General features: G+C 34.7%; 1 protein-coding gene across 2 annotated transcripts in view; it reads right to left on the bottom strand.

The window, feature by feature from the left end:
• Window positions 1-25,993, bottom strand: part of rept (RuvB-like helicase 2 rept) — a 62,277-nt gene that overhangs the window by 20,923 nt on the left and 15,361 nt on the right. For both annotated transcript variants that reach the window (XM_089090778.1, XM_089090776.1), the window contains exon 3: window positions 24,116-24,531. In XM_089090778.1, coding sequence (XP_088946904.1) covers window positions 24,116-24,531 — 416 coding nt within the window. The remainder of the gene's footprint in view (window positions 1-24,115; window positions 24,532-25,993) is intronic.

The raw sequence follows: 25,993 nt of genomic DNA, 5'->3' as shown, positions 1-25,993 counted from the left end.
TTCAAAATAACTAGTTTCATTATTCCGATTAGCTTGTCCATAATCAGTCGAAACATAAACCAAGGGCAACGGGGAATCGGAAAGAACTCTTTCACCTGCATCAGCAAAGCTTGACTCGTCTTTGTAAGAAATGATGCTCGGTTCATTTGCTGATGAGCAGTCAGCAATACTCGGTGCATATTCCGAATCTTCGTCAGAATTCTCAAGGTCTTCGTCAGAGCTGTAAAAGAAAAAAAAAATTATAGTGGTTACTCCAGCGATGGGCTCAGTGAAGAACTGCAGGTCAGGAAAATGAAATTTTCAGTAGACTAAAGATAGGCTTTGTAAGGATAGACTATTATAGGCCTAGTAATAGCAAAACATATTTTTAGCTCTAATATTTATTAAAGGGGAGAAATCAGATAAAGAAAAAAAGGAAATATACCATTAGATTTTCTATTTCCTTGTCTATTCCCCCACAAAGCCAGATACACCTTTAGGCTTAACAAAACAGTTTGATTTTTCTTTAAACTAGCTTTATTTGGTAATACACATCAGCTGCTGATGAAGAACTGGGTATATTATCCAAGCACCCCTGGTGTTTGGATAATCACTAACTTTGGACAAGCAACCGAGCATAATTTGATTCAAATAGAGCCTATATTTCCAAGCAAGCTCTTAGTCTTGCATATGTATAGATTTAGATTACCTTGTTGGGATTAGCTCAATTTGATCTCAGAAACTTTTTTATACTGAAAATTAAGCTTAAAGAAAAGTTAGCAAACCCTAGTAGCCTATTTTTTCTTTACAGCACATGTCTGGGATTGAATCTATTTATGTTTGAGTGGTTTTGTATCCTACAAGGCCTATAGGATCATGTGTTTAAGATTGGGCAGTATTTTCTAGAATTAGCCTAGAATTAGGCTATGCTTAAACTAAATTGTGTATTTGTCATTAGACTCTACTATTAACTATCAATGCATTCAAAACATTCAGCAATCCATATGGCTAAAATATTCAGCCTAATCAAATAGCCTAGGCTAGCCTACTTGTTCAAGAAAATTTGATACTTCCTTTGAGTTCTGCAAATTAGCAAATCGCATTATGAGATGGTGCAGTGGTACAATAATGTGCGTAAATAGACAAGACAATTCTGTTATCTAGGAATAGAACCATATTCCTAATTCAATGCTGTTTCCAAATCAAACTATATATGCACCAAAAATCATAACAAATCAGGTAGCCTATTTGATATACTCTTGGGTAAAGGTGCAGTGTAGCTCCCCCTGTACTATAGGGTGCAGAGACCCTACTCTATACTATACTATAGGGTGCAGAGGCCTAGAAGAAATCGACACTTTACCTGCCAAATTCATCAAAAATTGCTTCAAAATCCCTCGCCAAGTTTTTCCTTGGACGCGCCATTTTCTTCTTCTTCTCTGAAGTGCGTGACGGCAAAACAGCCAGATACGACAATTTTCCAATACGACAATTTCGCTAGCGGATTATCAGCGATAATGTCCGATACGACAAATGGTTTTTGGTCTTTTACTCAGGAACGGTAGCCGATAGAGCAAAACAAAAAGCAGATTCAGATTCTACACAAAATTTTACACTAGATGGCATTCATAACTCAATTTTGGCCGGAGATGCCTAATACGAAAATCATCCTCCCAGCCGACGAGTTGCTAGCTACCGCTGCAACCCGGATATTACAAACAGGAAAAAGCCTACGGCTTTTTCTTAGTTTGAGTAGTAAGAGACGATTTCAGAGAATAAAGCATGTAAGTAAGTCAATTATTGTTTATACTCTAGAAAAGTTTACTGATGATAATACTTCCACTAAAGCTAGAGCTACTACTTTTAATTAATATTTCAGATACTATGAGCAAGCGTTCGTTCTTTATTATAATCAAAAATTGTCAAGTATTGCTCTAGTTTGAATTAAAAATTAGTATTATTGGTTAGACATAATAAATATTTTTGCAGTTTACATAATAACTAAAGAGATTCTGAACTCAAAACTAAAATAAAAAAAAAATGAATATTTCTCATTGGAAATATAGGACAACAATACAGAGATACGTAATTTACGGGTTAAGCCAAAAAAATTTGAACTAAGATGATATAAAATTAATGGTGTATAAAATGGTTTGGCGAGTCAATTGAAGCAAAAGGAAAACCAAACTAATTTTTAAATTTATTGTTTAAATTATTGTTCAGACACCGTAAATATTTTTGCACTTTGCAGCTAAATAAAATTATATTTTTTTAAATTTTCAGGAAATATTCTAGTTTCAGTTGACAAATAAGATTTTTTTTCTTCAAGGAATCGAGCAGTTAACTAAGTTTAATATATACAATGGTATGTTCTTCGAATGATCTCTTTTAATTAGGTTCCTAGCTACCGCTGCAAACCGGAACTATTAAAAAATATTTTATCTTTAATTACAGAAGCAACTCGATGTAGCAAGTTTTACTATTGAGACGAGTCGCTCTTACTATAAAATATATAGTTAGTTATAACGAACAGTTTTCTTTTATATATATATTTGTAACAAAAATTAGTTCTTTAGATTTTAGGTTACTATTGAGACAATAAAAATTTTGTTCTTTAGAGTGTCGGTTACTATTGAGACAAATAGCTATAATTACTATAGATTTCATTACCATGAACTGTTTGATTGCTTCAAAATTCAAATATCTTTGAAAAGACTGTAGTATGAAAATACATCAAAAATGCAATTTTTTTGACAAAATTGATTCTACTTTAAAAAGTATTTTATTTTTAATTACAAAAGTGACTAGATGTTACAATTTCCTTTAAAATGAGCTATTATACAGCTCTCTATGATTTTCCAGTGCCCAGCTAGTTGAGGAGGAAAATCAAGTGGAAAGAAGAAAATATCCCGTTTGTGGAGAATAACTTGGTTAAAGTCAATTTTCTTGATTTTCAAGCCAATATATTTTCTTTGTTATTCAAGCCAAAGAGTGATAAGTTTCCTTAATAGGGGTTTTGGACAAGGTGGTTCTAATGGTGTAATTTTTGTTTTGATCTGACTCTTTTCTTAGGAGTTAGGGGTTTTTATATTTCTTAACATTGAACGTGATCGTCTCTTACTAGGTTGCTAGCTACCGCTGCAACCCGGATAATCAGCCTATATATTTTCCTTGTTTTTCAAGCCAATGGATGGTTCCTATATAGGGGTACTGGACAATGCGGTTCTACTAGTGAACTTTGTTTTTTGATCTGATTCTAGTTTTAGAAGTTATGGAATATTTTATTTTTTACTATTGGGCATGATCGTCTCTTACTAGGTTGCTAGCTACCGCTGCAACGCAGATAAAAAAAAATAATTGGTGAATTGAAACTAGAGTAATTGCTGAAAATTTTAATTAAAATAATTTTTATATCATGGATCGCTAAAGTCATTATGTAAACGGCAAAAATATTTATGGTGTCGGAGCAATAATTTTAATTTTTTAGTTAAAACTAGAAGAATACCTGAAAATTTTTATATTAGTTTTTATTTTTGATAGTGCCTTGATACTTAGCACGTCGTTTTATGGGAATTAATAATTTTTATAGAATGAAATTTAAATTTGATGTAACTCCAGTGTTTTACACTGTTGCAACTTTGGGAGTATTATATTACTTAGAAAGGAAAAAGAATGTGCCAGTTTTGGATGATATTGGTATAATTGCTGAAAAGTGTATTGGGGGTATAAGAGGATTATTGTCCAAAGTAATGGAACATAAGAACAAGGAAAAGGTAGAATATGTACCATAAAATTATAAAAATGATAGAAAATGAGCTATATGAAAAAAAAGACAAGCACCAATATAGTTAAATAATGTTTTAAGAGTAAAACGACCATAAATCACTATTAATAAAACAATGAAGCCCAAAACGGTGTTTGAGGAGGCAATGTTAATTTCCATAGTAAATCGTTAGCCTCAGCCTCTTAGAGAGGTAATTGAAATTAATACATACAAGAAGACCTCGGTTTAAACAAAGATACTGGAAGTATTTTTATAAGCCCCATTTACAATGATTTAATGTAATTGAATTCAATTATCATTCCTCCTCATTTTAAACCAAGATCAATTGAGTTCGTAGGGCTGCCAGGGGTTCAAGGAGACAAAAATAGGGACTTTAAGAACTTTTTCTGGCGGAAAAAGGATCTTTAGGGACCTTCCTGACATCGAAAAAGGGACCACTGACGAAAATCATTTCCAGCTACTCCAAATGTTCCGTCCAAATGCCAAGTTTGGGTTTGCAACAGACCGCAGCAACTTATCCATGTTTCGTAAACCATACTTTGGTAATATGGGTACTTCGTAAATTAGGAAATTATTCACTTGAGCTAATTCTTTAGTATTGTTCGAACCAGGTCTTATACTGGAATTTAAATCCGAGGAAAGTGGAAGTTTCAAGCCAAATATCTTGTGCGTTGTCGGTCCAAAAGTACATACCCCGGTATGTATTCTTCGGTGCATATTCAAACTGCTTGAGTTGTGAGAAGTATTTCTCACATAGATTATATTTAAATGGTCTCGCTTGTCTTTTTCTGCGTTTTCTGCTTCTTCTTCCATGTTATTTTGTGGTATTGTCATTTTCTACTTATATCGTTATTCTTCCTTTTTTAATCGTCCTTTTTTCAAATCTCTTTGAAATCTCATATCAAATATTTGACATAATTCAATATCCGTCGGATAGAGCTTGCAGATATCAGGGTGACATTGCCAAGTAACCTGCTGCCCAATTTTTGGTTTTGAATGTTTACTCAGATTGCTATAGGTGACTTCAGCCATCATAATTTCCTTGTCAGATCTAGTTTTAGAGCATTTTTCAATAGTTGTCTCGTACTTTTCAGGACAGTTTGTTCTACTACACAGAGAATTTTTGGCCAAATATTCAGTAGAACTAAACGAACTGTTTAAAACACAGTTAGAAATGCTTTTTTCTTGAGTCGGTGTTCCAGGAATTTGTTCTAAATCATTAGTCTTACAAACACATTTACTAATAACCCTAACAGGCTCGTTTTCGCCATAATTGAAAAACATTGCTTTTCCTTCGCTGTTGATAGGTATGCTTGTATATATATTTTTATTGCTGCTACATAAACTGCAATTACTCCTTCCAAAATTAATATACGAATTTTCTAAGAAGTACGCCTCCGTATATTCAGTGTGTTGTCGAACATTTTCCATTGCATCTATAAACTGTCCCGCAGTTGCCAATCCATACCTTGGAAGCTTTTCGTTAAACTGACAACATTTCTTTTGGATATTACTATGAAGCTTTGCCAAAGAATTTCTAGCCGAATTTTAATCTGTAATTTTGAATACTTTTCGTGATCCTGGTAAAACATGCGTAAAATGTTTCTCAATTTACGAAGATCAGCCTGCATTTTTGCCATCTTCTTGTATTTCTGAATGTAATTTTTCCCTTTGTCCTTATGCGTTCTTCGGTACAACCTCGCAGAGAATTTAATTTTTTCATTATAGCTTTTGTCACCCCAGTATCTACCCATTATTCTGGTAGCAACTTTTTTCTTATGTTTGTTTCGGTAATCTTCATCATTATCATACCTTGTCAGTTGAATACCTTTGCTTTTTTCTTTCCAAGATGTTGTCTCTGTTTTTTGTATAGTACTGTTTTTTTAAATTACGTATAATAACTCCCCCCATTTGATCAATCGTAGTGCAATGCCGTAGTGCAATGGTAACGAGACGATCCCTAAAACAAAGGATTTGATTTCAAGTCTGTCTACGGCAACGATTCTAATAGAAATGTGGTGTAATTTCTAAGAACACAAAAAGGCTTATTTACGAGGCTTATTGCGGAGTGTTATGAACGTACAACCTGAGGAAATAGCCTTAGATGGGAAAATCTGTTTGCCAATCAACTTTTGCCTCCCTTCGTACACAGTTACGTGGAAGGATCTTTCCATGGAAAAAGTTTTCATGGGGAAGGGACATTGCTATGAAGGGGTCCCGGATTTCCCAGCATTATTTAAAAAAACGATCAGAAATTAAATAAAAAAACTATTTTTTCAACTGAAAGTAAGGAGCAACATCGACATTTAAAACGAACAGAAACTATTATGTATATGATTGGGTTGGCCCCCTAGTTATAACCTCGCTCTTTACGCTAAAGCTTTTTTGTACTTTCATCAGAGGTATTTATTCTAATTAACGGCCTTTATGATTAAGGGGTCATTCTTAAAGAATTGGAACAAAATTTGAACTTTAGCGTAAAGACCGAGGTATTGACTAGGGGGCGAACCTCCTAATATACATAATAAAAATATACCAATATAGAATTTCGTTACGTAAGTTAATTCGTAAGATTTATGTGTAACACAGTTAAGGCATACTCTGGATACGTGATTTTGGAAAACATAAAACTACTATTGTATGGCGGATTAATGGCGTTGTTAAGCACTCGGTGGGATTAAAATTTTATTTTATCTTGAGTATCAAACATTTTGATTTCAACATGTGTTCCAATTTTGTTTTTGGAGAGGGTCTGTCCAGATATTAAGTGTATGAAAAGGCATTGAGCATTATTTTGTTCTATTCTTAGTAAGTATGGTTTCAGCAGGTATCCAGTCCTTAGATTTTGTTCGAAAAAAGAATTATTGATTTCCATGACAGTAGCTTTAGTCTGGAAATTTAGTACCGCCATTTGAACACCACATTTCCAAAAATTGAGAGGCATAAAATTGGATGTTAATATTCTATATGTACCAGATTACAAACAGGAAACGGCCTATGGCTTTTTCTTATTTGGAATAATTAGAAACGATCTTCAGAGAATAAGGCATCAAGCTAAGCCCAATATGTGCCATGATTTGTTCTATACTAGGTTTCAGCCATTTCTACAGCTATGATACCGATGAAACCTACGTAGTCGCCATTTATAATTAACCAGACCCATTCCTTATATAATTTTTTTAGTTTATTAGCGAATTTATTATCATGTTTTATGTGTAACTTGTATTTTAAAAGTCTCTGATGGTACAATATAAGCATACACACTTGTCATGCGGAAGAAAGGGGTTCAATTCCCCGTCGGGGAGAACTTTTAAAATATTGAATTTAAAGAATTTAAAGCAATATCTTTTAAATTTCAAATTTAAAAACAAACTCGTTTAGTTACCTCCTAGCTAAAATAATGAAGAATATATGAATGAACCAAAGGTTTCAGTTCCTTTTGACTTGAGTTCATTCTTTGCTATAATATCTTTATATAAAATATTTAAGTTACTATTGGCTAGAGTTTGTTCTTTATTATAAAATATTCACATAGTTATGTGAGGCAGAATGGCCGAGTGGTTTAAGGCGCTGGTGTTAGCCACCCGTCACTTCGGAGGCACGAGTTCGAATCCCACCGCTGACAGTATTTTCGACCAAAGCAAACAGATTACTTGTTTGAGTCATAAATTATAATCTTATTTTATTTACTATGGGCCGAAGTTCGTTCTTTACTGTAGCCTACACTTTTCTTGATTTTCAAGCCAATATATTTCCCTTGCTGTTCAAGCCAAGGGACTGAAAGTTTCATATACAGGGGTTTCGGACAAGGCGGTTCTAATGGTGTACTTTTTGTTTTGATCTGACTTTTTTTTATAGGAATTATGGGTTTTTGTATTTCTTAACATCGGACGTGATCGTCTCTTACTAGGTTGCTAGCTACCGCTGCAACGCGGATCTTGTCGAAAAATGAGCGTGTATAAATATTGCATTCGCTGATTACGTAACATATGATTATCTTTTAACGTATGTATAAATACTGCATTCACTTATTACGTCATATTTGTTTATAACTTATACAACTATAACGTCATTTATCAAGCTTGTACACGAAAACGTAGTTTTTTTGTCAAAACTGATGTATTTTAAAAACTTATTTTATTTTTAATTACAAAAGGAACTATTTCTAGCAATTTCCTTTAAAATGAGCCATTACAGCTCCATGTTTTTCAAGTGCCAAGCTAACTGAAGAAGGAGAAAACGGAAAGAGAAAAATGCCTTATGTGGAAAATATCATGGTTTAAGCCACTTTTCTTGATTTTCAAACCAATATATTTTCCCTGTTGTTCAAGCCACGTGACGGTAAGTTTGCTATATAGAGGTTTGGACAAGGCGATTCTAATGGTGTACTTCTTGTTTGGATCTAACTCTAATTATAGGAGTTATAGCTTAATTTAATTTTTACTAGGGGGTGTGATCGTCTCTTACTAGGTTGCTAGCTACCGCTGCAACCCGGATGAGAGAAAATGACATCATAGCCCAGATAAGTAACTGCCAGTGCAAACATCATGTCGTTTTTTACATTTATCATATCTTATATGTACCATATATTTCATAAGTCTCTGATAGTACAATGGTAAGCAAACCTGCTTGTGACACGGATGATTGGGGTTTGATTCCACGTTTGGAGGAATTTTTAACACATTGTCTTTGATTACACTGTATTGAATTACACAGTATTTAAGTGGCATATTCCAGTTAGTATAGGCAAGAGTTCGTTCCTTATTATAAACAACTCTCTATGATGTTCCAGCGCCAAGCTATCTGCGGAAAAAAATATGCCGTTTAGGCAGAATGTTGTAGTAGATGCCACTTCTCTTGATTTTCAAGCCAATATATTTCCCTTGCTGTTCAAGCCAAGGGACAGGAAGTTTCCTATACAGGGGTTTCAGTCATGGCGGTTCTAATGGTGTACTTTTTGTTTTGATCTGACTTTTTTTTAGGAGTTATGGGTTTTTATATTTCTTAATATTGGACGTGATCGTCTCTTACTAGGTTCCTAGCTACCGCTGCAACCCGGATTACAAACAGGAAAAAGCCTACGGATTTTTCTTCTTTGAAATAGTAATAGACGAACCTTAAACAATCAAATGGCTAACTAATTCCAATGTATGCAATGGCTTGATATTCTAATGATCGTCTTTTAATGTAAAATTATTATTTATCTAGTAGGGTTTCAGACAAGGTGGTTCTAACGATGTACTTTGTTTTGATCTGAGTCTATTTTTAGGAGTTCTGGGTTTTTATATTTCTTAGCATTGGACTGATCGTCTCTTACTAGGTTGCTAGCTACTGCTGCAGCCCGGATTCACATATATAGTTATGAGAGGCAGCGTGCCCGAGTGGTCCAAGGCACTGGTGTTAACCACCAGTCTCTTCGAAGGCGTGGGTTCAAATCTTACCGCTGGTATACGATTATGATTTATGTACAAAAATCAAATATCTTTGAAAAGACTGCAGTATGAAAAGATATCGAAAATTCAGTTCTCATTCAAAAATTTATTCTCTCTTAGAAATAATTTATTTTTGTAACAAAAGGTTTTTAACCAAGTTAATTTCCTTTAAAATTAGCAATTTAACAACTCCCTATGACATTCCAGTGCCAACCTATCTGTAAAAAAAAAAAAAAAAAAAAAAAACAACAAATATCCCGTTTAGGCAGAATATTGTAGTAGCTGCCACTTTTCTTGATTTTCAAGCCAATATATTTCCCTAGCTGTTAAAGCCAAGGGACATAAAGTTTCCTATATAGGGGTTTCGGATAAGGCGGTTCTAATGGTGTACTTTTTGTTTTGATCTGACTTTTTTTTAACAGCTATGGGTTTTTATATCGACATTGGACGTGATCATCTCTTACTAGGTTGCTAGCTACCGCTGCAATCCGGATCATTGCTATATCATTAACTATTATAGGCTTATTTAGTATAGGAAAGAGTTCGTACTTTATTATTATTTGGCTGTCTCAATTTTTACTTCTCGATACACCTGGACGGTTGAATACCTTTGCTTTTCTTTTTTCTTATATTTGATTCGGTAATCTTCATCATTGTGATAACGCTCTTGATCTTTTGTTTGGCTGTCTCAATTTTCGCATGTCTATAATCTTCATCATTGTGATAACACATCTTGCTGTTTTGTTTTGCTCTCTCAATTTTTACTTCTCGATACGCCTGGTCGGTTGAATACCTTTGCTTTTCTCTTTTCAAGTTACTATCTCTGTTGTCTGTGTAGTACTGTTTTTTTTTAACTTGCGCGCAGCTTGCTTTGATCTAACCATTATGTAATTCACGAATGAGACCATTTACATCTTTGTCGTTCTTAAGTAGTAATTAAGACGTCACGGCGTAATGATTTTATTTCATGACGTCATGGCGCAATGATATTATTTCATGACGTCTTCAGAAACCACAACATAATGTCGTGTTTTTCTATTCACGTCATAGCTCTAATATAAAACTATGACGAAATTCATTATTTATCTAGTAGGGTTTCAGAAAAGGTAGTTCTAATGATGTACTTTTGTTTTGATCTTACTCTATTTTTAGGAGTTTTGGGTTTTTATATTTCTTAGCATTGGACTGATCGTCTCTTACTAGGTTGCTAGCTACTGCTGCAACCCAAATTATGAGATGCAGCCTGGCCGAGTGGTCCAAGGCACTGGTGTTAGCCACCAGTCTCTTCGGAGGCGTGGGTTCAAATCTTACCGCTGGTATAGGATTATGTTTGAAAGACTGCAGTGTGAAAAGACATCAAAAATGCAGTTTTTGGTGGAAAAATTTATTCTCTTTTAGAAATAATTTATTTTAGTTACTATAGATTTTTAACCCAATTAATTTCCTTTAAAATGAGCTATTGAACAACCCTCTACGATGTTCCAGTGCCAAGCTATCTGTGGAAAAGAAAGAAAAAAAATATCCTGTTTAGGCAGAATGTTGTAGTAGCTGTCACTTTTCTTGATTTTCAAGCCAATATATTTCCCTTGCTGTTCAAGCCAAGGGACAGACAGTTTCCTATACAGGGGTTTCAGACAAGGCAGTTCTAATGGTGTACTTTTTGTTTTGATCTGACTCCTTTGCTAGGAACTAAGGGTTTTTATATTTCTTAACATTGGACGTGATCGTCTCTTACTAGGTTGCTAGCTACCGCTGCAACCCGGATAATCTTTACTATAAAATAAGCTTCTTATCATTCTTCACTATATCTCTTACTAGGTTGCTAGCTACCGCTGCAACCCGGAAAGCTGTTCAGATTTACTTAAAATCAAATGTAACCTCGTTTGACGTCATATAATACCACAGACCTCTTGTATAAAATTTAGTATAGGCAAGAGGTCGTTCTTTATTATAAAATTTCCTTTAAAATGAGCCATTGAACAACTCTCTATGATGTTCCAGTGCCAAGCTATCTGTGGAAAAAAAAAAAAAAAAATATCCCGTTTAGGCAGAATGTTGTAGTAGCTGCCACTTTCCTTGATTTTCAAGCCAATATATTTCTCTTGCTGTTCAAGCCAAGGGACAGAAAGTTTCCTATATATGGGTTTCGGACAAGGCGGGTCTAGTGGTGTACTTTTTGTTTTGATGTGACTCTTTTTAGGAGCTATGGGTTTTTATATTTCTTAACATTGGACGTGATCGTCTCTTACAAGGTTGCTAGCTACCGCTGCAACCCGGATTATATTTCTTAGTATGGACTGATCGTCTCTTACTAGGTTGCTAGCTACTGCTGCAACCCGGATTCACATATATAGTTACGAGAGGCAGCGTGGCCGAGTGGTCCAAAGCACTGGTGTTAGCCACCAGTCTCTTCGGAGGCGTGGATTCAAATCTTACCGCTCCGCTGGTTTACGATTATGATTTATGTGCAAAAATTAAATATCTTTGAAAAGACTGCAGTACGAAAACACATCAAAAATGCAGTTTTTCGTCGAAAAATTTATTCTCTTTTAGAAATAATTTATTTTAGTTACAAAATATTTTAACCCATATAATTTCCTTTAAAATGAGCCATTGAATAACTCTCTACGATGTTCCAGTGCCAAGCTATCTGTGAAAAAAAAAAAAAAAATATCACGTTTAGGCAGAATGTTGTAGTAGCTGCAACTTTTCTTGATTTTCAAGCCAATATATTTCCCTTGCTGTTCAAGCCAAGGGAAAGAAAGTTTCCTATGTAGGGGTGTCGGACAAGGCGGCTCTAATGGTGTACTTTTTCTTTTGATCTGACTCTTTTTTTTAGGAGCTATGGGTTTTAATATTTCTTAACATAGGACGTGATCGTCTCTTACTAGGTTGCTAGCTACCGTTGCAACCCGGATTAACAAAATAAAAACGATAACAAACAGGAAAAAGCCTACGGCTTTTTCTTCTCTGAAATAATAAGAGACGAGCCTCAAGTAATGATCGTCATTTAATGTAATCGTGGTAACGAAATAGAAAGAGACGAACCTCAAACAATCAAGTAGATAACTAACTCGAATGTATAAAATGATTTGCTATTCCAATGATAGTCTTTTAATGTAATATAATTACTCATAGATACCAAAATCCTTACTGTATTAAAAACAGGGAAAAGCCTATGGCCTTTTCTTAATTGGAATAGTAGGAGATGACCTGGCTACAACCTATGATCATGAAATCATTGATAAATCATTAACATTAATTATAATCTTATTTTACTTACTATGGGCTGGAAGTTTGTTCTTTACTGTAAGTTGGAATTACTAACCTATACTATGATTAATTGGCGTATAAAATTATAATTCTAATGATGTACTTTTGTTTTGATCTGACTCTATTTTTAGGAGTTCTGGGTTTTTATATTTCTTAGCATTGGACTCATTGTCTCTTACTAGGTTGCTAGCTACCGCTGCAACCCGGATTCACATATATCCAAGGCGCTGGTGTAAGCCACCAGGCTCTTTCGAGGCGTGGGTTCAAATCTTACCGCTGGTATACGATTATGATTTATGTACAAAAATCAAATATCTTTGAAAAGACTGCAGTATGAAAAGACATCAAAAATACAGTTTTTAGTGAAAAAATTTATTCCCTTTAAGAAATAATGTATTTTAGTTACAAAAGATTTTTAACCCAATTAATTTCCTTTAAAATGAGCCATTGAAGAACTCTCTAAGATGTTCCAGTGCCAAGCTATCTGTGGAAAAGAAAAAAAGAAAAAAGAAAAAGAGAAAAAAGAAAAAAATATGCCGTTTAGGCAGAATGTTGTAGTAGCTGCCTCTTTTCTGGATTTTCAAGCCAATATATTTCCCTTGCTGTTCAAGCCAAGGGACAGAAAGTTTCCTATTTAGGGGTTTCGGGCAAGGCGGTTCTAATGGTGTACTTTTTGTTTTGATCTGACTCCTTTTTTAGGAGCTATGGGTTTTTATATTTCTTAACATTGGACGTGATCGTCTCTTACTAGGTTGCTAGCTACCGCTGCAACCTGGATACTAGCTACCGCTGCAACCTGGATTACCAACAGGAAAAAGCCTATAGCTTTTCCTTATTTGGAATAGTAAGAGACGAACTTCAAAGAATCAGGTCGCTAACTAAATCCAAAATAAGCCAGGGTTTATTCTTTCCCAGGCTTGATCCATCTCTACAGCCTTGATAGCGATTAAACTTACATAATTCCCAAGTTTTAATTGGCTAGATGCATTCTTTATATAATTCTGTATTGTATTCTAAACTCTTATTAGGGTGCTAGCTACCGCTACAACCCAGATATAATTAACGAGACTCATCCTTCATATTAGTCTAATGGTGTGCTTTGTAGTTCAATTACTATAGGTTATAGTTTGTTATTTAATGTACTAGTTTCGATTGACAAATCAGATTTGTCTTAAAACCTAAAAAAGCTACTGCATTTTATACAACTATATCTACATGCTTTTTATAATGTTATAAATCCTATTTTGATCTTCGTATGCAAGATGATGTTAACATTTGCACAGTTTTATAGTGTTATACAGTGTTATAGAAAATGCTACCCGGATAACAACTTACGATTATGACGTCATTCTTCAATCTTGTACAGGAAAAATTCAGTTTTTCGTAAAAAATTGATTGTATTAAAAAAAAAAAACTACAAAAGGTTTTAAACCGTCTTAATATCCTTTAAAATGAGCCATTAAATACTCCCTATAAGGTTCCAGTGCCCCCCCCCCCCTATCTGAGTGGAACCGACGGAAAAAAGATGCTGTTTATGCAGATATTGTAATTCAAGCAACTTGTCTTGTTTTTCAAGCAGATAGATTTCCTTGTTATTCAAGTTAAGCGACGGTAAGTTTCCTATACAAAGGGTGTCGAACCAGGCTATTCTAATAATTTACTTCTTGTTTTGATCTGACACTTTTTTAGGAGTTATGGGTTATTGTATTTTTTTTATATTTGAATTGAAAATTAAGTATTTTGCAGTAGGCATCAAGACATGGCTAGTTGTAGAAAAAAGCCAGAACAGATAGTCCTAGTAATTGAGAGGCAAAATGTTTAAATGATACGGGTAAATGGCGGGAGTAAGTATGACACTCTTACGGACAATTTGTTTTGCTATGTTACTAGCTACCGCTGCTGCCCGCATAAAATAAGCACGGCATTTAACTCGGATCCTTCCTCGGATTACGTTAGGATCCTTCTCCTAAATACCTTTCTGCTCAGTCTTGGAAATATATGCTCAGGGGGGATTTTTTTATGTTTGCCTTTTTATAAGTTTGGAGTTGTTAGCAGAATGCAACAAAATCTCAATGAACGAGAACGGCCAGGTTACGAAAGTTTTATATTATCTTACTGATGCTGATGGTTAAAGTTAAAAAGGCATATACAGGTAATTATGTACAGTGGGAGTGGAATGTTATGGTTGCTATAGGTTTTCCAGACTGTTCTTTATTTTTTACATTTTGTGCTTTTTTTGTTGATATTATGACGAATTCTTCAACTTTGTTGAATACCGAAATCCTTAAAACATTTTTCTAAACTAAGGCGAAAAGATAGACATTTTAATTTTGACGTATCTCCGTTCGTGTCCTAAAATTTTATAGAATATTTTAGACAAAATTCTGATATTTTTCTCTGAGCTGTTCCTCTGTTTACTGACTTCCTGGCGTCTTATACCTTTGTCATGATGATAACCCAAAAGCCCCTTTGTTCGCTAGTAGCTTAATCACTTTGTTACTAGAGTTATTTCAGCTTGACCTGTATTTAAAGAATCCATCGAGCGGGTGTAAGTTTGGTAGGCTACTCGCGAGCCCCGCGTGTTCTTCTTGTCACTTTTTCCACCCCACGGGAGGAATACATTCGTGCTTTATTAACAAAGGTATGCTGAGGGCGGCGGAGAGTACCAATGAATCACTGCAGTCCTCTTTGTTTAATCATTATAGCCCGGTCATACTGTTGTTCATCAATTTCATCTTTGCTGACTCAAAAAGACTAACCTTATCATCTGAATATCTGGATAAGAACTTTCTTATAAATATAAAATCTGACGAATGCCGCAATTTTCGCCTATATATACCAGGAGACCCAGCACTCGGCACGCGGCACTTGTATATAACTGTTTCTCTAATTACGCAATGGCAGTCTTCTAGCCACAGATCTCGCTACACTTCATTTTCATGCACCATTGTAATGGGATCATAATTTAAAACCTCAAATTTTCCAATTAAGAGTACTTGAGTAAAATAAAATCACCCAAAAAATGAACCTAAAAATTTAAGTAACCCACAGATCGAGTAAGGCTCAAGCGTTCGTTTTAAAAAGTAGCGAAACAAATGTATCTTATTCAAACATACATTGTAAAAATCTTTCCCACAGAAAATGTAATAGCAATAAATAAATCCGCCTCCGTGTCGCCAAAGTATGCAATAAATATCAGTATGACCAAATCTTACATGACAGGCGACCAACAATGTAATTTAAATCTTAAGAGCTTGAATTTCCAAACTATCAAGAGATGGTGGAATTTATCCTACAAAAAATAGTCACTCGAGATACAAAGTATTTTCGTATAATCTAATTGCATTGTTCTGAAAACTAAGTCTAGAACTATGTATTCCAATGCAACTAATTGTATTGTCCTTTAATAAGTTTCACAGAGATAAATTATAAGTCTTCTGGAAACTATGTTACATGTCGCTAGCAAAAATTACAAAGTAAAACTTTGTTTTGTCGAGAAAAATTCCAAAGTGAAGTCTTAAAGTTATAAATCGTACCAAAATGCAAGTAGCCAATTGGTGTATCTCTGTCCAATAGTAATATAGGACATACTGTCTGAACCAATAGGGCCAAGGTAATATACTTTTTAGCAACGCCTGAACGTAACCTCTGGAGAAATCGGAGAGGATAGATAGTTAGAACTTAGCAATTTTGCGCTAGTCTAGAAGCAGTCTATGAGGAGTCGAGAAAGAGTTTTAGAACGAGTTTACAGTGAGTTTTTGAAAACAATTTTAATGTAAGTGACCTATCTATTGCATTGTATACGCCCCAGTCAATAACATTGCCCTAGTGTCTATGACTGTGAAGTGATATACCTATATTATTGATATTCCTGAAACAGTTTTGTATCGCTAATGTGAGTAGAAAAATAAATACATTACTTTCTTACTTTTATATCTTTATGTTAGTATTTCTCAAGATAGTTTGTCCTTATAGCCCCAACCACTCTCAAGCGAACCAGAAGCCTTTCAATCTGATTTTGAGTCAGCATGGCCGTCAACGTATGCTCCTCATTTGAACCGTTAACTTAATTCCCCATCACAAGAAGTTCCCCCCTCTACTATGGTATGATACTCGCGAATCACCGACTAAAGAATTAATTGAAAACCCCCCCATTAGAATTAATTGAACCCCCCCCCCCCCCCATTAGAATTGGCGCGGCCTGTAGGATACGAACCTACGCTCCCAAAGGGAATCTGATTTCGATTCCCTCAAAATTTTCCAATTAAGAGTACTCAAGTAAAATAAAATCACCCAAAATATGAACCTAAAAATTCACGTAACCTACAGATCGAGTAAGGCTCAAGCGTTCGATTTAAAAAGTAGCGAAACAAATGTATCTTATTCAAACATACATTGTAAAAATCTTTCCCACAGAAAATGTAATAGCAATAAATAAATCCGCCTCCGTGTCGTCAAAGGTTCAAGGTTTAATTTTAAAATATCTGTACAAAATAGACATAAATACAGGGTAAACGCCCGAGACACAAGGTCGAATGACAAAAACCCGGTATATTAATCGGAATAAACCTATTTGGCAACAAAAAAATAAATAAGATTTATTCCATGACTCACCAATAGACGGGCACCCACCCCACAAACCCACCGACACCGGGCAAAGATCCACCGAAAATACCAATAAAAAAAAAACAACGGGCGAATAAGGGTAACTGATGACCGGCATCTCACAGGGCAAAACACCCAACAAAACAATATTATCAAATGTACCCAGATTTTCAATATATTATTAATTCTTAAAATTATTTATAAGGATAGAATGAAGTTGCTTTTTTATATTTGGAAGAGATTTGCTGCAATCAATAAATGGTAGATGAAGACACCATGAACCCGTGATTGAAAATAATGGCGAGAACCGTGATCTCTCTGTGCTTAATTTTAGGTGCTGAATGTTCCATTTATGTCGGGTTTCATAAGAATGTGCATGTTGCACAGGGAAAAAATTATTCGAACGAAAGTACGTAGGTAGTTCCGACCGGTCATATTTTACCTTAAATAAAAAAGAATTAAGGGTGAATATCTGTGAAACAGGCAAAATATTAGTTAGAAGATATAGAGTTTCAGTTTTACTCTTATTAGGATACGAAGACGGTGATGGTAAATAATTCTTTAAAATTAGAAGAGCCCGGTTTTGAAGAATTTGTATCGGTTTCACATGACATCTGAATGTTGCCAAATATATCAGAGGACAATACGTAAGATGGGAATGAGCCAACGCAAAATAAATTAGACGTAGGATTTCATATGGAAAAAAATGCTGAAACCTTCGCATCATACCAACCCCCTGAGCAACTTTAACCCGTAATCTATTACAATGTTCTTTATATGACAGATTTTCATCAATAATAATACCCAGATACCAGAACGAAGTTACCCTTTGAATTTGAATATTTGTAGCATGATCAAATATTGTTGAAATTCCTTGTGCATTCTGCCCAATTCTACTGTAAATGATAAATTTGGTTTTTGATGCATTTAGTGACAAACGATTAGCTTTTAGCCATACAAGAAGTTGTGAAAATACGATTTGCAGCTTCTCATTGAGATCCTCTTCCGAATATCTAGTAAGTGATGATCCGGTATCATCAGCGAAAAGAACATTCAGACCAAGGTTTTCTGTCGCTGATGGAAGGTCATTTATATATATTATAAAAAGCAGTGGTCCCAGGATTGAACCTTGCGGGACACCAATATTTGACAACAGACATGGATCCAAAACTCTGTCGTTGATCATAGCCACTTGGGAGCAACCACTTAGGTAAGATTCGATAAAATCGTGCGCTGGTCCTCGTATTCCACCGTGGTTTAATTTATAAAACAATATTTCATGGCTTAACGAATCAAAGGCCTTCTCAAGGTCCAAAAATATACTCGCCGGGATCCATTTTTTGTCCAGACACTCGTGAATAAATTGTACCATAGTTAATATAGCATCCTGCGTACTATGCTCTTTTCTAAATCCATATTGAGTTTTTGCAAAAATAATCTTTTGAACAGAGAAATTATACATTCGATTATAAAAACATCGCTCCATTACTTTAGAAAAACCCGAAAGAATAGAAATGGGTCTATAATTTGAGCAATTAGTCCGGTCTCCACTTTTATACAACGGTAACACTTTCGCTTTTTTTAAAGAATCTGGAAAAGTTCTCGATCTAAATGACAGATTTATTAAATTACATATAACTTTATTAATGCTAAGTAAAATGTCTTTAACAATATTGGTCGATGACTCATCAATCCCCGGGGAATTTCCATTATTTAAAAGCTTAACAAACTTAGCAAGCTCTTCTTGTGTTACCGGAGTTAAAAACATAGAATTCTCAGAAGAACTTCCTAGGTACGTAGGATAATTACATTGCCCATGGGACATATTAGGTTGCAGCTTATTAGCTATCGACTGCCCGATTGACACGAAATGAAAATTTATGTAATTTGCCATTTCTAGTTCCCTTTCAATTGTATTACCATGGGCATCCCGTATTTTTGATGGTGAAGAAGACGTCCGCGATCGATTTAAACATGAGTTGATTAGTTCCCAAGTTTTCTTTGGGGACTTACATCATTAAAAGAATCGAAATAAAATTTCATTTTAGCATTGCGTATTATTTTTGAAAGTAGGTTTTTATAATTTTTGAAGGTTGTTCTATTTTCTTCACTTTCGAAAGATATTAAAGCTTTATAAAGATTGTTTTTATGTTTTATTGACGTCAAAAGGGCTGGCGATATCCATGGTTGGATGGGTTGATTATATTTCCGTTTTCTTTTTTTACTCTTGGGCACGACTCATCAAGTGCAGCATTAAATCCCTCTAAAAAATAATCCGTCGCAGAGTTTATTTCATCAGCATCAAATACAGGAGACCAATCAGTTAAATTCAGTTTATCCTTTAAACATGCTAGATTTTTTTATTATTAATAATCCGGGTTGCTGTTTCTGGTGATTTTATTTTATGAATCTGGTATCTCACATCAGAAATTAAAAAAAATTATCAGAGAAATTCGTCAGAACAAACTATGAAGACGTGGCTGGTGTTGTTAAGAATATGTTGTCCATTAGAGTTGCACTAGTTGATGCAAAACGCGTTGGAATTGTACAAGAAGGAATTAGTAAGTTTGATGTCATTAATTTAATAAATTTTGTTGTATGGGTATTTTCTTTAAATTCCAGTAGATTTATATTAAAATATCCCATAACCACAACATCCTTATCATCCAAAGATGCTAGTAAAGACTCCAGAGATTGCAAAAAAAGAGGTATTGGGGCCGACGGGGGCTTATACACAACACAAACTTGAATTTTTTTAGTCCCAAGCCGAGATTCAACCGCCAGTATTTCACACACTTTTTCAACATTATATTTTTCCAGTTCTGGCAGTCGCTCAAACTGCGCTCCATCATTCAAAAATAACCCAAGACCACCTTTTTCATGGACTAGTCGATTCTTATCAACGAATTTATAGCCCGGGATTTTCACATTATAATGTGTCTTATCATTAATAAATTTTTCACAAATCCCCAAAATGTCAATTTGATTTGCTGGCAATAAATTTTTTAGTTCATCAATAGAACTCATGAGTCCTTGTACATTCACAAACTCCAGTCGCAATGAATTATCTTCAAGTCTGTTTATGTCCTCAGGAGAAACATACGATGATAGTCTTATTTTAAAAAAAGTGTTGTTTTCTATTTGACCAAATACATTAAAAGTTTCATAAATTAAATATAGGTTAAGGGATTTCCCTTCCAAAGCCACCAGTCTTTCGGCCCCCCCCCCCGCACCCGCAAACTTTAAAGTCAACTATGTAATATTCGAAAGATCCCACCCCGCGCCAGTAAGCCCGCGTGATAAGGGGCCCGTACCACTGCCGAGTCATGAAAACCTACTATTGTTATCATCCTTCGAGAAGACCCAAGTTGAGAAGGTATAAGTAGAACAGAAATAACTGGGGTAGAAATAATCAAAATAAACTTGAACCGAGCTAGCCTAAATAACACATCAAAATAAAAAATCAACATATCTCAAACAAAAAAACGAAACAATTATCAATCTAGAGCGGGATTGATCTAACATCATACACTAGTCGCCTTTAATATTTCTTATGCTTTTGCTCACTGCGCCTCAGAATCCGATTTATACTCTAGCCAGAGTTTAGCCCCTTTTTGTTTCACTCGTGTGAGTTGAGCGGATCCATTCTCACGCATTTCCTTACCCTTAGACAGTAACTCGTTTCTAATAGTTTAATTTGGGTGGCAAGTCCGTGCAAATCCGGAGCCCAGTTCCTTTCAGCTTTGATATTGAACTGAAGATTGATAGAATATCTTTTTCTGCCGACACTGTTACAAAAACTGGAGGGGTGATCGGCTTACGGCTAGACAAGTTTTACTTCTGAGGCACTCGGTAGAACTGTGATATTTGGATTTTATCCCTCATTTCCATTTTTGATGTCAGAAACGTAGACACATTCGTGAGAACTGACTGTTGGTTTTTCTCTTTCGGTAATCCGAAGATGATTAAGTTGAGTTTTCGGTCTTTTACTTCGATTTCCAGCAGTTTCGTTTCGATTGTATCAAACTTTGACTCTTGCTCCTCAAGCTTGCTTTCTAGACTAGAAATCTTCACGTCACGAGACTTCAATTCATTTTTCAAAGTATTAACCTCATCCGAAATTGAGGACAATGTAACAGCAAACTCTTTTTGTTGGTTAATTATGAGATCCAGTTTCTTTCCCAGTATCTTCATTCCATCATCAAACGTTTTCTGGCTGACTGACGACATATTTCTTTAGCTATAAAATCCGCTCTCAGGTGAGATTTATGTTTTCATTTAGAATTTCATTAAATACAGACTTACTGGCAAGTATCCAAGCAGTATCCAAATGACAGAGTCTAAGACCGGTATAACTAGTCAATTAAGTTCACTCGTTGAATAATAGATTGCTATGTCTCTAATTAAAAAATTCTGACGTCACAGCTATAACAATTCACTAATACACAGTAGTGGTCAAACTTGTTAGTTACGCAAGCTAAGCTGTTGAGATTTTAAGCATGTGTTTTATCCGACTGAATTGAAACTTATTTAGCTGTTAACTCTATGAACTCTAATTCAATACTGATGAAGTATGCAATAAATATCAGTGTGACCAAACGTTACATGACAGGCGACCAACAATGTAATTTAAATCTTAAGAGCTTGAATTTCCAAACAATCAAGAGATGGTAGAATTTATCATACAAAAAAATAGTCACTCGAGATTCAAAGTATTTTATTATAACCTAATTGCATTGTTTTGAAAACTAAGTTTAAAACCATGTATTCCAATGCAACTAATTGTATTGTCCTTTAACAAGTTTCACAGAGATAAATTATAAGTCTTCTGGAAACTATGTTACATGTCGCTAGCAAAAAATTACAAAGTTAAACTTTGCTTTGTCAAGAAAAATTCCAAAGTGAAGTCTTAAAGTAATAAAGCGTACCAAAATTCAAGTAGCCAATTGGTGTATCCCTGTCCAATAGTAATACAGAACTTACTGTCTGAACCAATAGGGCCAATGTAATATACTTATTAGCAACGCCTGAACATAACCTCTGGAGAAATCGGAGGGTATAGTTACTTAGAACTTAGCAATTTGGCGCGAGTCTAGAACCAGTCTTTAGCCAGTCTATGAGGAGTCTAGAAAGAGTTTTAGAACGAGTTTACAGTGAGTCTTTGAGAACAGTTTTAATGTAAGTGACCTATCGATTGCATTGTATACGCCCCAGTCAGTAACTTTGCCCTAGTGTCTATGACTGTGAAGTGTTATACCTATATTATTGATATTCCTGAAACAGTTTTGTACCGCTAATGTGAGTAGAAAAATAAATACATTACTTTCTTAATTTTATCTCTTTATGTTAGTATTTCTCAAGATAATTAGTCCTTGTGGCTCCAACCGCTCTCAAGCGAACCTGAATCCTTTCAATCTGATTTCAATTCTGAACCTGAATCCCATTAGAATTAATTGAAAACCCCCCCATTAGACCATTACCTCAGACATTTCCCCATACCTTTTGCTTTAGCTGTTTGGATTCATTCAAAATCATGAATAATTTTGCATGACATCATAGATACCAAAAAAATTCCCCAGCTTTAATCCATGCTTTATAATGTTGACTTAATTACGTTGTTATATAATTCAGTAACAACCAGGAATGTTCCTAAGCCCATATCCTCTGACATATTCATCGTTTTATTCTTTTTTTTATTCATAGGGTGGCAAATCAGCAATTCATCTTGTGTAATTTTGCATCTGTCATAGATACTAAAAATCAATTTCTTTTTCCTATTTATCCTTCACAGACTCACACACGCTGAACTAACACGTTCCTTCATTCCATGTAATTTTGCTTTGTCTTTTAACTGCAAATTTCGTTGTGCAACATTTTCGTTTACAATTGAATATGATTTTGCTTTTTCTTGGTCCATGCCTTTTTATTTAGCTGTTAAGAGTCATTTGTCATCTTTTGTAATTTTTCATGCGTCATAGATACTAAAAAATACAACCACTGCTGGGGGAAAAGAATGATGTAATTTATGCTTTTGAAATGTGCTCATTGATATGACGTCACTAATATGAATTCCCCCCCCCCAAATTTAAGGCTCTAAACGAATTTTCTCAAACTCGTCATTTATCTAAATTGTTTTTTCAGGCCAGGAAATCTCACGGTGCCAGTTGAAAACAAAGGTTTTTGAAAAAAAATACATTTATAAATAAATAAATACATACACAATCATTTCTTGTCTAAAGAGAGTATAAACATATATATAGCTAGAACTTCAGCCCTTACATTCTACCAAGTTTGGTTCATATACAATTTCTTCTTCGGTTAGATGTCCAGACAACAAAAATTAGAGATCCCCCTCCCTCCAGAGAGGTTAAATTGAATCCTGACACGCAAAAGGCAAAACTAGAGCACTAGTCTCTTACTTTTAGTAAGTTTGGTTGAAACTTGACAACGCTCCTGGAGGACAAGCCAATGACAAGATTCTGTTTCCTTATCTGTGAGCTGGATTGCAGCCAAACTTGTTTCAATCTAGTTCTTCATCCAAGCTTAACATACCTACACAATTTCACAATTTGGGATTTAAGAAATACACTTTTCCAGTCATTTCTTGGAAGTCTAGAAGAGATGTAAAGTTCCAATTTCGATTTTTTGAAGAGACTATTCCATGTTTTACAAAAGTCTGACATCAAATTATCCCAAATTAGCTAACTTTTGGAGCTAGGGCAGTTTCATTTTCTTACATATTTATACTCTGTAGCGAAAAAAAACCATTTCAGATTTTAGAAAAATTATAAACAATTCTACAAACTCCAGAGGAAATCGTCTCCACTGTGTCATGATCCCCATACCTGAATAAAGTTACAAAATTTAAAAGTCCAATGCTGAGCTACAGACTGCTTATCATGTGAAAAAATCCCTGACACAATAACTTCTAAAGAAATGGAAATTTAGTATATTTAACAAAATGAAGAGTTTCTATTTTGACAGACCCAAAATGCAGCTTATATCCTTTAATGTCAATTAAATGGATAGGAAAAAAACTTACCAGAAAACAGTGCCAAAAACCCTTGAGTTCGACTATTTATGACATCAATTTCATGAAGACTAACAGTATGAACTACTTCCTTCCTTTTTTGAAGCTCTCCTTCAGGACACTGAACAAACCTGGTCTGTGGCCCTGTTGCATCATAGTCTCTAGCACGGGTAAAAGATCGACCAATCCTTGTTATTTTTCCGGTAGCTTTGTCTATGCTGATGACATCACCTGCTTGAACCTTTTCCTTTAATAGAGACTCGATCATTTTATGGCCAAGATCATATATGGTTTCCATTTCGGTAGTTTTCATTGTTATTTTGCCAACTTTTGTACCAGAGCCTGTAGCTGGTCGATCTATTTGGATCTCAACCACTTCTCCCTCAATAATTTCAGTTTCTTCTTTTATCCTCACACCAATGGACCTCCTGCAAAGTAAAACATGTTCAAGTCAATGGATGTAACACAGCATTTTGCATAAAACCTGGAGTCAAATAAAAGGAGAAAAATGTTAAAAATCAAGTGTTCAGTCAAGAGGCTCTATAGTAATATTTTTTGTTTCTCTACTTGCATTGGCACACAGAGGTTCACCTGTGACACCCGGGTAAGATTGATTTCCTGTGTTTACACACAGGAGAGTGAATGGGGACCTCTCTATGGGTTATTATTAAGAATCATTTTCTCCCAAAGATTGACATCCTATAGCCTAGCTTGTTATTTATAGCACTTATTCATATTTTGACCACCCCCTCTCCACCATAGGAAAGTTTTCTGTCACATTTACAGGCACATATTGCTTAGCACACTTTAAATAAATAAATAAATCAATCATTATTAGAGAATTGGATAAATTTCCTCATGAATTTTAAATTTCACCTTAGGAAGGGGGGGGGAGGATGGAAAGAAGTCCTATTTAAGGGCCTGTAGAAGGGTTTACCTTAAGATTTTATTAAAGTTACAAAAAGAGTCTCAGAATAAAAAAAAACATCTAACCCAAGGAAGTTAAATTTTTTGTTTATGATAATTATCAGCTTTTGCCATAGAGATAATTTCTTAAGCCGGAATGATTGTTGGACATCCGGTGTTTAAGCCGAATCACATTTTTAAGCTCATCTGGAGCTAGAAATTTTCAGGCATCAGTTCTTCACTTAACCAACAATTTGACCAACAACATTACCACATAATCATCAGGGTTGTTTAAATTTAAATTCCCAGCCAAAAGATGAAAAATGAAATAAAATTAATCAACGTCTGGATCATAACATTTGGAAACAAAAACAACACAAAAGAAATACGAAACTAAAAAAAAGTGAAATGGGTTATCTTCGACTTACTTAACCACCATATCCCTATTAAGTCTCAAGGACTTAAAAAAGAAAACAATCTCAAGAATTAACAGAAACAGTGGTGGAGTAAGGCTCAGCAAAATTTGTTGAATTCATTGAAGAGGCCTAGATTCGATCTTATTCTTCCTTAAAACAAAACAAATTACTGCAGTTGCAGCCATTTCAAAGATGAAGCCATATTACCTTTTTTTTCAGTTTAGCATTTGTTATTGTTACTTATTACAAATGATTATTTTCTACACACTCAGTGACTTTGTTTCTTGGTTTGAAGAGGCCTAGATTCGGTCTTATTCTTCCTTAGAACAAAACAAATTGCTGCAGTTGCAGCCATTTCAAAGATGAAGCCATATTACCTTTTTTTTCAGTTTAACATTTGTTATTGTTACTTATTACAAATGATTATTTTCTACACACTCAGTGACTTTGTTTCTTGGTTTGAAGAGGCCTAGATTCGATCTTATTCTTCCTTAAAACAAAACAAATTGCTGCAGTTGCAGCCATTTCAAAGATGAAGCCATATTACCTTTTTTTTCAGTTTAGCATT

This window comes from Artemia sp. Qi Xiang Cuo, chromosome 6 (assembly GCF_049724085.1).
Source record: "Artemia sp. Qi Xiang Cuo chromosome 6, ASM4972408v1, whole genome shotgun sequence".
In the NCBI taxonomy this organism is placed as follows: domain Eukaryota; kingdom Metazoa; phylum Arthropoda; class Branchiopoda; order Anostraca; family Artemiidae; genus Artemia; species Artemia sp. Qi Xiang Cuo.
The sequence above is the reverse complement of the archived record's forward strand: the minus strand, read 5'-3'. Positions and strand labels throughout refer to the sequence as shown.